Source organism: Aotus nancymaae, unplaced genomic scaffold, assembly GCF_030222135.1.
Source record: "Aotus nancymaae isolate 86718 unplaced genomic scaffold, 86718_ANA_hifiasm-v0.15.2.pri h1tg000014l, whole genome shotgun sequence".
NCBI lineage: Eukaryota > Metazoa > Chordata > Mammalia > Primates > Aotidae > Aotus > Aotus nancymaae.
Genome location: NW_026988425.1, coordinates 69,023,648 through 69,036,414, shown reverse-complemented (window position 1 = coordinate 69,036,414; position 12,767 = coordinate 69,023,648). Strand labels below are relative to the sequence as shown.

The window sequence follows — 12,767 nt, the reverse complement described above, 5'->3', positions numbered from 1 at the left end:
CGGCTACGTATTTAATAATCATGAGTTTAGCCCGGGTGCGGTGGCTCACGCCTGTAATCCCAACACTTTGGGAGGCTGAGGCGGGTGAATCACGAGGTCAACAGATCGAGACCATCCTGGTCAACATGGTGAAACCCCGTCTCTACTAAAAATACAAAAAATTAGCTGGGCATGGTGGCGCGTGCCTGTAATCCCAGCTACTCAGGAGGCTGAGGCAGGAGAATTGCCTGAACCCAGGAGGCGGAGGTTGCGGTGAGCCGAGGTAGCGCCATTGCACTCCAGCCTGGGTAACAAGAGCGAAACTCCGTCTCAAAAAAAAAAAAAATAATAATCATGGGTTTAACCACTAAAAAAAGGCTGGATACATATTTGGTGTTTGAAAATGTGTTGAAAAATTTCACAATGTTATCTAATTGTAATAAATGACTTTTAAAAACCACAAAACCTCAAGCATTCATGAAGAGCTGATAACTTGCCATGATTGTATTTCCAAAAGATACATATTATTTAAACTATTTACTGATTTGTAACTAAGCCTTTATTTTAAAAGGCAAGACATTTCCTGTTTATGACTTTATGGGAATAGGATGAAGCACCAGTTTAAGGCTATAAAAAGCATTCTCTGAAGAACCTTCTGGAATATATTACACTTTAAAAGTTCTCATGTGTGTCAAACAATACAAATATATAATTTAAAAAAAAAGTACTTTTTTCTGGATAAAATAATAAAAGTAGAGTGAAGTATAGAACATTTAAACTGTAGTTTTATTCCTGAATATTTGGAAGAGATGATCATTTCTGTTTATAAAATGCTGTTTTTTTGTATTTTCTCCTCCACAATTGCCCTGGTGTCTTTATGATGTCTGGAGGACCCGCCTGGGGCATTCACATGGCCATGTAACTGGCAGCCGTCTCTGGCTGCTAATCTCCCAGTTGTCCAGAACACTCACTTAGTTGCTGGCAGCTGGTGCTCCACTTATGACCCACTGTAGCCTTCTCAGATCTTCCAGAAAGTCACTTTCCCACTTTGACCTATTAGTTTTCTGAAACTGATGTGGCACATAGGAAGGAAACAGGGACATGGAGACATCCTAGGCATCTGTTCTTGGGTAAAAATGATGCTTTTTATACTTTTTTTTGAGCCTTGATGTTGGCAGGTTTTATACAGATATGAAACCACACTGTGATTTATTTAGAAGCTATCAACAAGAGCAGTGTGACTCTGTAGGGAGCCATATTTTGGAAGTACATAGGGGTACTTTTTAATATCTTAACAATTGAAGGGCATTCCTGGTTTCTAGTAAGCAGGGATTGGGGATGAGAGGTGCTCTGTGATCTGGCAATTTGTGGGATAACGCTGTATAAATAACTGCCTATGCCTTGCGTGATAGAACTTTTGAACGTCTTACTGGTCATTTACATAGGTCAAGATTCTGTTTGTAATTATCTGAGCCTAGAATCTAACTGTTTTACGTAGAAGCATAATACATTTTCCCCACACAAAATCTAGGATTTTCTAGGATTGCAATTGCGTAAACTGGGTAGAGATGACACTTGGCTAATGCTGAACTTTAAAAAGGGCTGTTTTCCATTTTGGAAAATGAGTTCCTGCCAGTTCTACCACTCCCCACATCAGTTACTACTGCAGCCCTCACAATCTGTAGCTGTTCTGTGAAGAGGTCCACAGCCCTGGTAACTTTGTCATGTCTTCTAATGACATCAGGCATACACGTTTTCTCATTAAAATGTGTGCTTTTATTATCAATTAATCTTTAAATTTCTCTTTTGGATTCATATAAAGAGCCTAGTCTTATTCTGAAGGTATATACGTCAGTTACATTTTTATCATATGTAGATTTCATTTCAGAACGACAAAGAGGCCTTACAAAACGTTATAAAAGGGGGGGCATAAAATTTTACAGACCGGAAAACCACTAATTTATGATAAAAATGATAAACAAAAACTTATTCTAGATTCCAAATGAACTTAGCTAGACCAAAGTGTCATGGACATGTATAACCACACACAGCATAATGTTTCAATCAATAGTGGACCTCATATAAGACATTAGTCCTATAAGATTATAGTACGGCATTTTTACTGTATGTTTTCTATGTTGAGCCATGTTTAGATCCACAAATACTTACCATTGTGTTACAACTGCCTGCAGTATTCAGTACAGTCACATGCTGTAAAGGGGTGTAGCCTAGGAGAAATGGGCTTTACCATAGACCCTAGGTGTGTAGTAGATTCTACCATCTAGATTTGGGTAAGTGCTCTATGATGTTTGCATCAGGACAAAATCACCTAATGCCACATTTCTTAGAACGTATCCCTGTCATTAAGTGACTCTTGATTGTATGTGGGCATGTTCCCTCTTCTGGGAGCTGACAGTCCCCACTGACCTCTAGTGTGATCCTGTTTTTCACCAGGAGTCCAATCTTGATGTCCATCAGGTTCAGGTCTTTTTCCAGCTGTTGATTGGCCCTGATCTTGGTCACTACTTCTTCCCTTAATCGTGCAACCTCTAGTTCCTCCTGGAAATCCAAATCACTTTGGTCCAATAGGTATACAAATTTGCGAATTACTGTTAATGGTGGGTTTTCGGAGCCAACTGCAGTGACAGGAACAGATATACTTTAATTAGGAAAGCTTGGAATGATTATCAACAGGAAAGAAACAAGGTCATTAAATAATTACTAGAAAAATATATCAATGAAAGTACTCGGTCTAGGGTGAGAATCATTCTACCCACCCCCACGTAATTTAAAATCTGGACAAGGAAACTGATCAATAAATAAATGTACAAAACAGATATCTGGTCCCACTCTTTCCTGGTTATCAACTCCCCTTTTATCAGCTCTGTCTCTCACAGTTCCCTGGACTCATACACTAAGAAGATAGTCCTATCTGTGCCTCATTCCTGAGGAATCTGGGAAAGAAAGTTAACGTAAGTTACCTCGACCATGAGACCTTGTGCTTGAGCTAGATAAGTGACTTACATTCTTGCTGCAGGAAGCAGAAAGTGGTTTCTCCCAGCCCAAAAGATCTTTGGGAAGGAGCCAGAAGTAGGTAAAAGCTGAATTAGAAAACAGCCAGCAAGGGAGGAGTGTAAAAGCCAAACAGGAACCAACAGAATAATAAATGGAACAAATGTTCTACTCAGTAGAAATAAAAATATTTTAGAAATTGAAACTTGGCCCTTGTCCTTTCAGCATTGGCCAAGGGAGGGTGCTCAGAACCTAGGGGCCAGCACTTGTTATTGAAAGGGACATTCTCACTTTCCCTTAGTACCTGGAACTTTAGGCTTTAATTTCCTGGCACTGTGACTCTTGGTAAAACATTTTTAACATGCTTAGGGAGATCAATTCTGGGTAAACTATAAGAATAAATCATCTGGCCTGTTGAGGACAAATGATTGACCCAGTAATACAAAGATGACTTGAAAGAACCAGTCCAGTCATGGCCATCTCAATAGCTGCCCTCCTTTACACCTAGGCCCTTGCCAGCCTTCCTTGTACTTCTACCTTAGTTCCGTGGTGTTTTGACACTAAAGGAGAAGAAAGCCAACACCACAAACAACTGCATAAACCCAGCACGAGCACCCAAATCCATAGTCATGTATGTTATTATTTTGCCACTGCTGATGGCCTTTATTGGAGAATTTTCCTTGGATCATGGGACATCATTTTCCTTCCATTCCCAGAAAAGATGCTGCCACTGACATGACCACTTCAGGGAAGGCCTGAGCAATGCACCACAGCTCACCCATGCAGCCAAGTCAGGAGAACATGAGCCCTCCCACTGCGGCCAGAATTGATGGCTGCCTCTCCTACCCGCTAAGGGTTGTGCCTCTTCATATGTACTAAGAGGCCCTTTAGAAACAACTAAATTAGTATTTTAGCTTTACTAATTGTATGGCTCATACAGGCATACAAACTTACTCTAAGTACTGTAAGTACTATTAAATGTACTTTAAAATGGCACTGTAAGTACTATTAAATGTAATATTTCCTCTATCAATACTAGGCTTTTGTCATCTTCATCTGAGAATCACTTTGTGGTACAGGTATTTTAATTTCAGGAAATGAAACCACTTTATAGTCTCCATCTACCAGTGACCACATCTTAGTTCCACCAACTTCCAAGCTTGAATACCTTCAGTGCCATTCCAGAGAAAAAGGGTGAGAACAGATGATAAACTTAGAAAGTTCTCTTTTTTCAAATTAGAAAAACCCAAAGTCTTAGTTTTCTAAAGATGCTGAACTAAGAAAGAAATGAAAATGTATGTTTTGGTTACCATAAAACCACCCAATTTGCTGAAGCCCACGGAAGCTTAGATCTAACTCACTCACCAAGATAATTTGCCTAACTACTTTTTATGCCCCAAGACAAAGTTGCTTAGATTTTAAAATTGGAATCTGTCTTCGTAATAAAAAAAGTAAACAAATAAAAAACATTACTGCAACTGCTTACAAAAACATGTTACCTTGAATGAAATGAAAATTAGCCAGTGCTCATTTGGAAAATTTATTCTTCAGTCATCTTTCACATATAAAAGCAACAGCAAACCTATTTTAGTGTTTGGGCTCAGAAAAAAAAAAACCCCTCTTCAGCCTTCTTGAAAACAAAACAAAACAAAACAAAACAAAACAAAACAAAACAAAACAAAACAAAACATATCTATCAGCTGAGAGGCAAGCCCCATTAATTCAAAAATTGAGAAGTTGTGGCAATTGAAAAGACTGGCTGACCTTTCCTTACTCAGCTTGCATAGTACATGCTGGAATCTAGTGGAATGAGACATTATTCAGTAGATTCTGCAGGCTGGAGGCAGAGTGAGGGACTTCAAGGGACCCTAGGATTTTCCTTCCTAAGTACCAGGGAAGATCTTTCTTGAACCATATACTTCATCCCTTAATTCAGACAAATGTTAGACAATAAAAGGTCCTGGCTGGCCAGGCGCAGTGGCTCATGCCTGTAATCCTAGCATTTTGGGAGACAGAGGTGGGCGGATCACCTGAGGTCAGGAGTTTGAGACCAGCCTGGCCAATGTGGTGAAACCCTGTCTCTACTAAAAAAGTACAAAAATTAGTCGGGCGTGGTGGCGGGTGCCTGTAATCCCAGCTACTCAGGAGGTTGAAGCAGGAGAATTGCTTGAACTTGGGAGGCAGAGGTTGCAGTGAGCCAAGTTTGGGCCACTGCACTCCAGCCTGGGCAACAAGAGGGAGATGCCATCTCAAAAAAAGGAAGAAGAAAAAAAAGGTAAAAGGTGCTGGCTAAACTTACTAGGCACTGTAATTACTAATAAATTTATCAGCAAGCTCTTCTTGACTGTGCATGTTCCTGTGATAATCAGAATGTTAAGAATTTAGTATATTTTTAGATTTCAACTTGATTCAAAATTTAGAATCAACTTATGATCTGTAAACAAACCAAAATAACAAACATAGGCAAAGTTGGGACTGTAAGGAGATAGCACAAAATGTGACTGTTATTTCTGGGTGAATTTTATTTTACTATTTTCAAACTTTCTACCAATGGCATATGCTATGCTAGTATTATAAAAAATTTAAAAAATATTCTGTGAAAAGTTCAGAATGAAGTTGCAGGAAAATGTGTGCAGTTGTCATTTTTGGGAGAGGAGACGTCTAACAAATTAAACAATTTAAATGTAACCTTATCTTCTGGCTAACTCTTTTGCATTAGATTTTTGACTCTGGCTTAGATTAAAAAAAAAATTCCACACTTATGCCAACTCCATTCTTTTTGAAGAAGAAATGATACCACATGAGTTATCCCTTCCACTTAAGAGGAAGGCCCATTTCCTGTCACCATGGGTTCCTCTGTGTACTGGTTTAGAACCTGGGGCCTGAGACGATCAAAATCTACTGGAAACAATGGGTATTCTCCGTTCTTAGAGCAGCCTCTGAAGTGACCAGTGTGGACCAATATATCCTGGCTTGGTTTATAAAAAATCCTTGCATTGTTTCAGAAAGTTCTCACTTACCCAAAGTTTTGTAGTCATCTCTAGCTTTGTTTGCTCTCAACAGTGACTGTATTTTCACAATTTCATTATTCTGCAAAAGACAGAGACACATCTTGATCTCCCAGAGTCCCATCTACTCCACCGTTTTTGAATTTAGAACATCTAAGAACTGGCAGGATTTAAGAACTGACACTGCTTAGAACTGACAGCATTTCAATGTGGTGTATTCAATGTTTGTTTTTCCATTTTCTTTGAAGAAGAGGTCAGATACGTTAGCTAAAAGTACAAACAAGACTGCAGGGGACCTGCTTAGACCAAGAGATCTAAAAAGGGAAAATAATTTCAGTACAGAACTTAGATGATGCAGTCTATGTTCCCATATCTCTTCTTGAAAGATTGAGGAAAAAATCTCTCCCATGGGCTTCTATTTTAAGTAAGTGGTTAGCAGTTAGAAAAACTGTATATGCAATGCCGGAAATACTTTTCTAGAGTCTTCTCTCTTTGGTGTTACTCTCAGTTTTCCCCTCGCCCATTTTCTATCCAGTCCTGACTGGTGAAGTCTAACTCTCAACATGATTTCTGAATGAAAACAATAAGCATCCAAATATTTTCATATTAAGTTCTAAGATCCATTCTTTCCTAAGTGTTCATTTCCACCATTCAGTAAAAATCATTCAATGCAAACATTTAATAAAACACTCATTTAGTTCATTCTCAACCCAGATAAAAACCCACATGCATTTTTCTTACATGATCTCTGAAATACTGTAGTCTTGAAAGGTAGCTCTTTCTTGCGGTTGCCATTCGGAACCAGGACTGAATCTAAAAAGTTTTAAAAAAAATAGAAAAGAACAACAAAAAACAAATAGAAAAGTCAAGGTAATCGCCAAACAACCCGTAATACAGTTTTGTGTAGTTCTTCTAAAAACAATGATATTTGATAAAGAAAAAAAGTAGCCCACTAAATAACCAATCTCTCAAGCCTACTTTTCATCTTTCACTAATGTTTCTTAAGGGGTTCAAAACACTTTACATGTTACCCTTAATTTCACCGCCTTAATAAGAGAGAGGTGGGGAGAATAATTTAACTTTGTACTATTTCACCTTAATCTCAGTAAATAAAAGCCAGAAGGGTAAGGCATTTTGCTGAGAGTTGCAATGAGTCAGGAAGGAAATCAAGTAAACTATCAAGTAAACTATGTCCAGGGTTTCTTCTATCATCCCTTTAAATGCATCTAATATTCTTTAAGTGTTTACAGGAAAACATCTAACAGGTCTCACGAGGGATCAACTGCTAACAACATTTTTTGACAGAATAGGCAAATGTTCCATATGATGCTACTTCATCAAGGAGCTACTGTACAATGGATGTGGGTCATGTTATTATCTGCCTTCACAGTTTAAAAAGTTTTTTTAAAATTTGTTTTTATTTATTATCTATTTTTTAAAATATAGAAATGAGGTCCCCCTATGTTAGCCAGGCTAGTCTTGAACTCCTGGGCTCAAGCGATCCTCCTACCTCGGCTTCCCAAAGTGCTAGGATTATAGGTGTGAGCCACTAAGCCTGGCCTAAAAGATCTTTAAACTAATCTGATTCTACTTTCCAGCTCCATTGCTTCAACACTGATCTGGATTTCCAAGCTGGAGACTTGTAGATCTCTAAGTTGTAGATTTCCAAGTTCATTTTGGTCCAGTCCTTTGGCTTTCAGATCCATAACAGTGGACACCACAGTGCCCTTTCTTTCTCACTCAGAGCTATCCACCTGGGTGAAAGGCTGGGTTCGATTAATTCAACTCCCAAATATAGGCCCTAAATTAGCTCTACTTCCTCTTATCATTGGTTTTGTTCTATTATGTCTGAGCATTCTAAGTATGCTTAAGCGACTGTGGAAAGAGAAACATGAAATAAAGCTGGGTTCTGCCTAGAGTTTAAATAATCAATTTGGACTTTCTAGATAAAGAACATTTATTGGTTACAGAACACTGTCACATGTGATTCTCATAACCACACATAAAGGACTTGAGGTTTTATAGTGGTTTAACTGACCTGCATGAAAAATGATTAGGTAAGTGAGCAGTAGAGCTGGGATTCAAACCCAGTACTGCCTTCGGACTTCAAGGCTCACACACACTCTCCCTTTCTATAGCTGTCTTTCATATTAAACATGAAGTGAGGGGAAATGTTTAAGCTAAGCAGTTGGTATGGTAGGAAAGGGTATTTACCTTCACAATAGAATCAGTATTATCAATAAACGTTTGCAGCCTGTGCATATACTCCTTCTGCTGTTTATATCCTTTCCAAAAAGCCTAGGGAAAAGAATGGGTTATAGAATTATTTACCAGCAAGTTTCCCAGTTTATCTAGGAAGTGCAAGAGCAGAGGACATCTCGGGTTGCAAGGAGCAGGAGCATTGTCAGGACTCTCCCTTCAAATCTCATCTGGATACCCTCTCTGGGCGTAGCCAGTTAACCATGGCAGAGTAAATCAGCTCACAGCTGAGACTTGTCCTAAGCTTAGGACAGCAGAGCAACAGTGATAAATTACATGGAGAAGTACAGTTCCTGCTGGAAAGCTTAACTTTACGAAGTCCCTGGGTGACAAGAAGGAATAGTAACATGGAATTTCTCCAAAACCTACAAACAGTATTAACTAGGTGCTAGTGGTATTTGATAACAACAAAAAATGCTTGAAAATAATACCTAGTATTAAGTATCTTTACCGCAGCAAGTGGCCCACTGTGGCCCCGACTGGAAAGAAGGATGCTCCACCAACTTGTGGCCCGGAATCCCTTGGATCCCTGAGAATACTGGTGCTGCAACTGACCATCATTTCATCTATTCCCACATTAAGTTAAACAATGCTTCATCAACATAGCTTTACCTGATTATCACCATGAAGAATTTTTACAGGAAACACTTACAAAAACTGGACACAAACTAGTATCTTCAGAAGAATTAAATTCCTAACTGTTATCAGTTTATTCCAATTCACTTATGAGCACCTTTTTATTGAAAAATCTTTGTAACTCACCCCAATTCTGATACTGTTTTTCAAATCAGAATGGAAATAAAAGTTCCTTGTTAAAAAGGGCAAATATAAAAAATCAAATTATTATTATTATTTTTTGAGATGGAGTTTCGCTCTTGTTGCCCAGGCTGGAGTGCAATGGTGCAATCTCAGTTCACTGCAACCTCTGTCTCCCAGGTTCAAGCGATTCTCCTGCCTCAGTCTCCCAAGTAGCTGGAATTACAGGCATGCACCACCATACCAGGCTAATTTTGTATTTTTAGTAGAGACAGAGTTTCTCCATGTTGGTCAGGCTGGTCTCAAACTCCCGACCTCAGGTGATCTGCCTGCCCTAGCCTCCCAAAGTGCTGGGATTACAGGCGTAAGCCACCACGCCCGGCCAAAAATCAAATTATTTTTATCAATTTCTTTTCATGTCTGTATATATTTACTTTATCCTTTTTAAAAAGGGCACATGAAATTTTGTTATTTCAAAAATAATATCTTTGTAATGAGTCAAAACAATATAGTCAGGATGGAATCAAAAATGATGAACTGGGTACTTGTTCCAGACGTCCTCCCAGTCCAAATCCCTAGAAGGTATAAATATGTTTTTTTAAAAAACCTTTTATTTTGGAAAGAATCACTGACTCACAGGAAGGATAAAAAGTTACATAATGCATCCCATGTGCCCCTTTACACAGCTTCCCCCAATGGTAACATTATACAAATGTACTTTTATTATTTTTTGAGACAGGGTCTCATTTTGTCATCCAGGCTAGTATCCAGTGGCTCAATCATGGCTCACTGCAGCCTCCACCTCCTGGGCTCAATGGTTTCTCCTGCCTCAGCCTCCTGAGTAGCTGGGACTCAGGTGTGCACCACCACGCCTGGCTAATTTTTCTATTTTTCATAGAGACAGAGTTTTTCTTTGTTGCCCAGGCTGGTCTTGAACTCCTAGACTCAAGCAATTCAACCCACCTTGGCCTCCCAAAAGTGTTGGGATTACAGGCATGAGCCATGCCTGGCCCCAACATACTTTTAAAGCAATCTATAATAGTGCTAGAAAAAAAGAAGGCATAGAGATAAAAATCATGAGGGTTCCTAGAAAACGGAAAACAACTAGAACTGAACTGAAAGAGGAAAAGGCAAGACAAATTTCCACAAAAATGTCAAAACATCTTTGGTAAGGCTTTAAGGGTGAGGCAGTCAGGGTAATTTTGGGAAAATTCTTGCCTTATCCATTTGTCAATCGGTGGACAAAAAAAGGCACAGATGGTGAAGTGTGAGCTGGAGGAAACTACAAAAGGGTATAGTTTGGGGAGGAAATTTAGCAGTATCAAATTTAAAATTACTTAGCCTTTCACCTAATATTTCTAGTTTTCAATATATCTAGCCTAGGAAAATAAAAGCACCTGTGTAGAAAAGCCCCATATATAAGTATTTTTGTCAGCATTGTTTGTAATACCAAAAACGTGCATCCAGTAAAATGTTCACAAGTGGGGGAACAGCTAGACACACTGCAATTGCAGTCCCACTGAAGGATGTTCCACACCAGTTAATAAAGGTCATACATGTTGACTATGGCAATGCTCTGTACCTTGGAGAATAGGACGACCTCCAAGACATATTGCTAATATAAAAAGGAAATTTCAGCTTACCACACATATTATACCACGTTAAGAAAAAACCCACAAAATAATTATACATATTTCTAAGCAAACCATTTGTACCTCAATGCCTAGAAGATCTATAGAAATACACAGTGAACAAAGAGAAAGGGTATATATACCTGTGTAGCTATCTCTACTTCCACCTAACTACTCTATAAAGGGAACGACTATCTAACTTTTATTTTTTGAGATGGAGTCTTACTCTGTTGCCCAGGCTGGAGTGCAGTGGTGCGATCCTGGCTCACTATAACCTCTGCCTCCTAGGTTCAAGCAATTCTCCTGCCTCAGCCTCTTGAGTAGCTGGGACTACAGGCATGTGCCACCATGCCCAGCTGATTTTTGTATTTTTTAGTAGACACGGGGTTTAACCATATCAGACAGGCTGGTCTTGAACTCCTGACCTCAGGTGATCTGCCCACCTTGGCGTCCCAAAGTGCTGGGATGATAGGCGTGAGCCACTGTGCCTGGCCTTTTAATTAGGTATCCTCTGAAATATGCAAATATGTAAACATACATACTCCAACATTGTGTACACAAATACAAACTGACATTAAGATGTGAACTGGGCATGGTGGCTCATGCCTTGATATGGTTTGGATTTGCATCCCCACCCAAATCTCATGTCAAATTGTAATCCCTGATGTTTTAGAGATCTTCACAGCAGCCCCTGCCATCACAGGCTGGGAGGCCTAAGAGGGAAGAATGGTTTCATGGGCCAGGCCCAGGGCCTTGCTGCCCTGCACAGCCTCCGGACCCTAATCCCTGCATCCCAGCCACTCCAGATCTAGCCATGGCTAAAAGGGGCACAAGTACAGCTCAGAGGGTGCAAACCATAAGCCTTAGTGGCTTCCATGTCATATAAGGCCTGTGGGTGCATAGAGTGCAAGAGTCAAGGCTTGGGAGCCTCTGCCTAGATTTCAGAGGATGTTTGGAAAAGCCCGAGTGTCCAGGAAGAAGCCTGCTGCAGGGACAGAACTATCATGAAGAATCTCTGCTAGGGCAGTGGAGGAGAAATGTGGAGTCAGAGCTCCTACACAGAGTCCCCACTGGGGGATTGCATAGTAGAGCTGTGAGCAGAGGGCCACTATCCTTCAGACCCCAGAATGGTAGATCCACTGACAGCTTGCACCCTGTGCCTGGAAAAGCCACAGACATTCAACATCAGCCATTGATAGCAGCCACGGGGAATGAGCCCTTCATACATTCATTAGCACTTCAGCACTTCAACTGTCAAACAATTTTAAAAACTCAAAAGGAGGAGAAAAATGTATTTACTCATATTTTTATCCCTCTAGCTATCCTTTCTTTCTTTCTGATGTTCTGAAATTTCTTCTTTCATCATTTACTTTTTGTTTAGAGAGCTATCTATAGGTCTATGAGGGAAGGTTTGCTGGTAACAAGCGCTCTTAGTTTCTCCTTCATTCCTAAAGGGTATTTTTGCTGGATATAAAATTCTATGTTGACAGCTTTTTTTTCTCTCCAGGTTCTACAAGTGTCTGGGTGCCTTGTTACAGGAGGGTGGATGTCTGGACTCCCCACTCAGCCTTTGCTTCCCTGAAAAATCTTGCACTTCCTTCTGGCCTTCTTAGGTTATGAAAAATCCTCTGTCATTAGAACTGTCTTCCTCTCATAGGTAAGTTGTTTCTATCTCACTGCTTTTCAAAATATTTTCTTTGTCTTTTATTTTCAGAAGTTTGACTATGATATATCTTTGTGTGAATTTTCTTCACTTTATCCTGTTTGGAGTTTGCTCAGCTTCTTGAACCTGTGTTTCTGGAACGCTTCTACTTTTATTTCAAGCACTTTGTTAGTACTGCCTCTTTCTCCTTTCCTCTGGGAATCAGATGATACAAATGTCAAATCTTCTGTTACAATCCTGCTGATCCCTGAGGCTCTATTCATTATTTTTTCAGTCTGTTTTCTCTCTGTTGTTCAGACCTGGACATTTCTATTGTGATAATCTCTAGTTCACTGATTCATTCCTCTGTCCTTCCATTCTGCTGCTAAGACTATTCATTGGGTTTCCACCTCTGTTATTATATTTTTCAGTTCTAAAAGTTACTGTGTTGTTTATATACTTTGAATTATTTGCTGAGGC

The 12,767-nt window shown here is 39.6% G+C and overlaps 1 protein-coding gene across 1 annotated transcript in view; it reads right to left on the bottom strand.

The window, feature by feature from the left end:
• Positions 1-12,767, bottom strand: part of IQGAP2 (IQ motif containing GTPase activating protein 2) — a 316,353-nt gene that overhangs the window by 54,233 nt on the left and 249,353 nt on the right. The window contains exons 18-21 of the mRNA XM_064376064.1: positions 8,214-8,297; positions 6,741-6,812; positions 6,012-6,081; positions 2,407-2,615 (exon numbers count right to left, since the gene is read on the bottom strand). Of these exons, the coding sequence (XP_064232134.1) occupies positions 2,407-2,615; positions 6,012-6,081; positions 6,741-6,812; positions 8,214-8,297 (435 nt within the window). The remainder of the gene's footprint in view (positions 1-2,406; positions 2,616-6,011; positions 6,082-6,740; positions 6,813-8,213; positions 8,298-12,767) is intronic.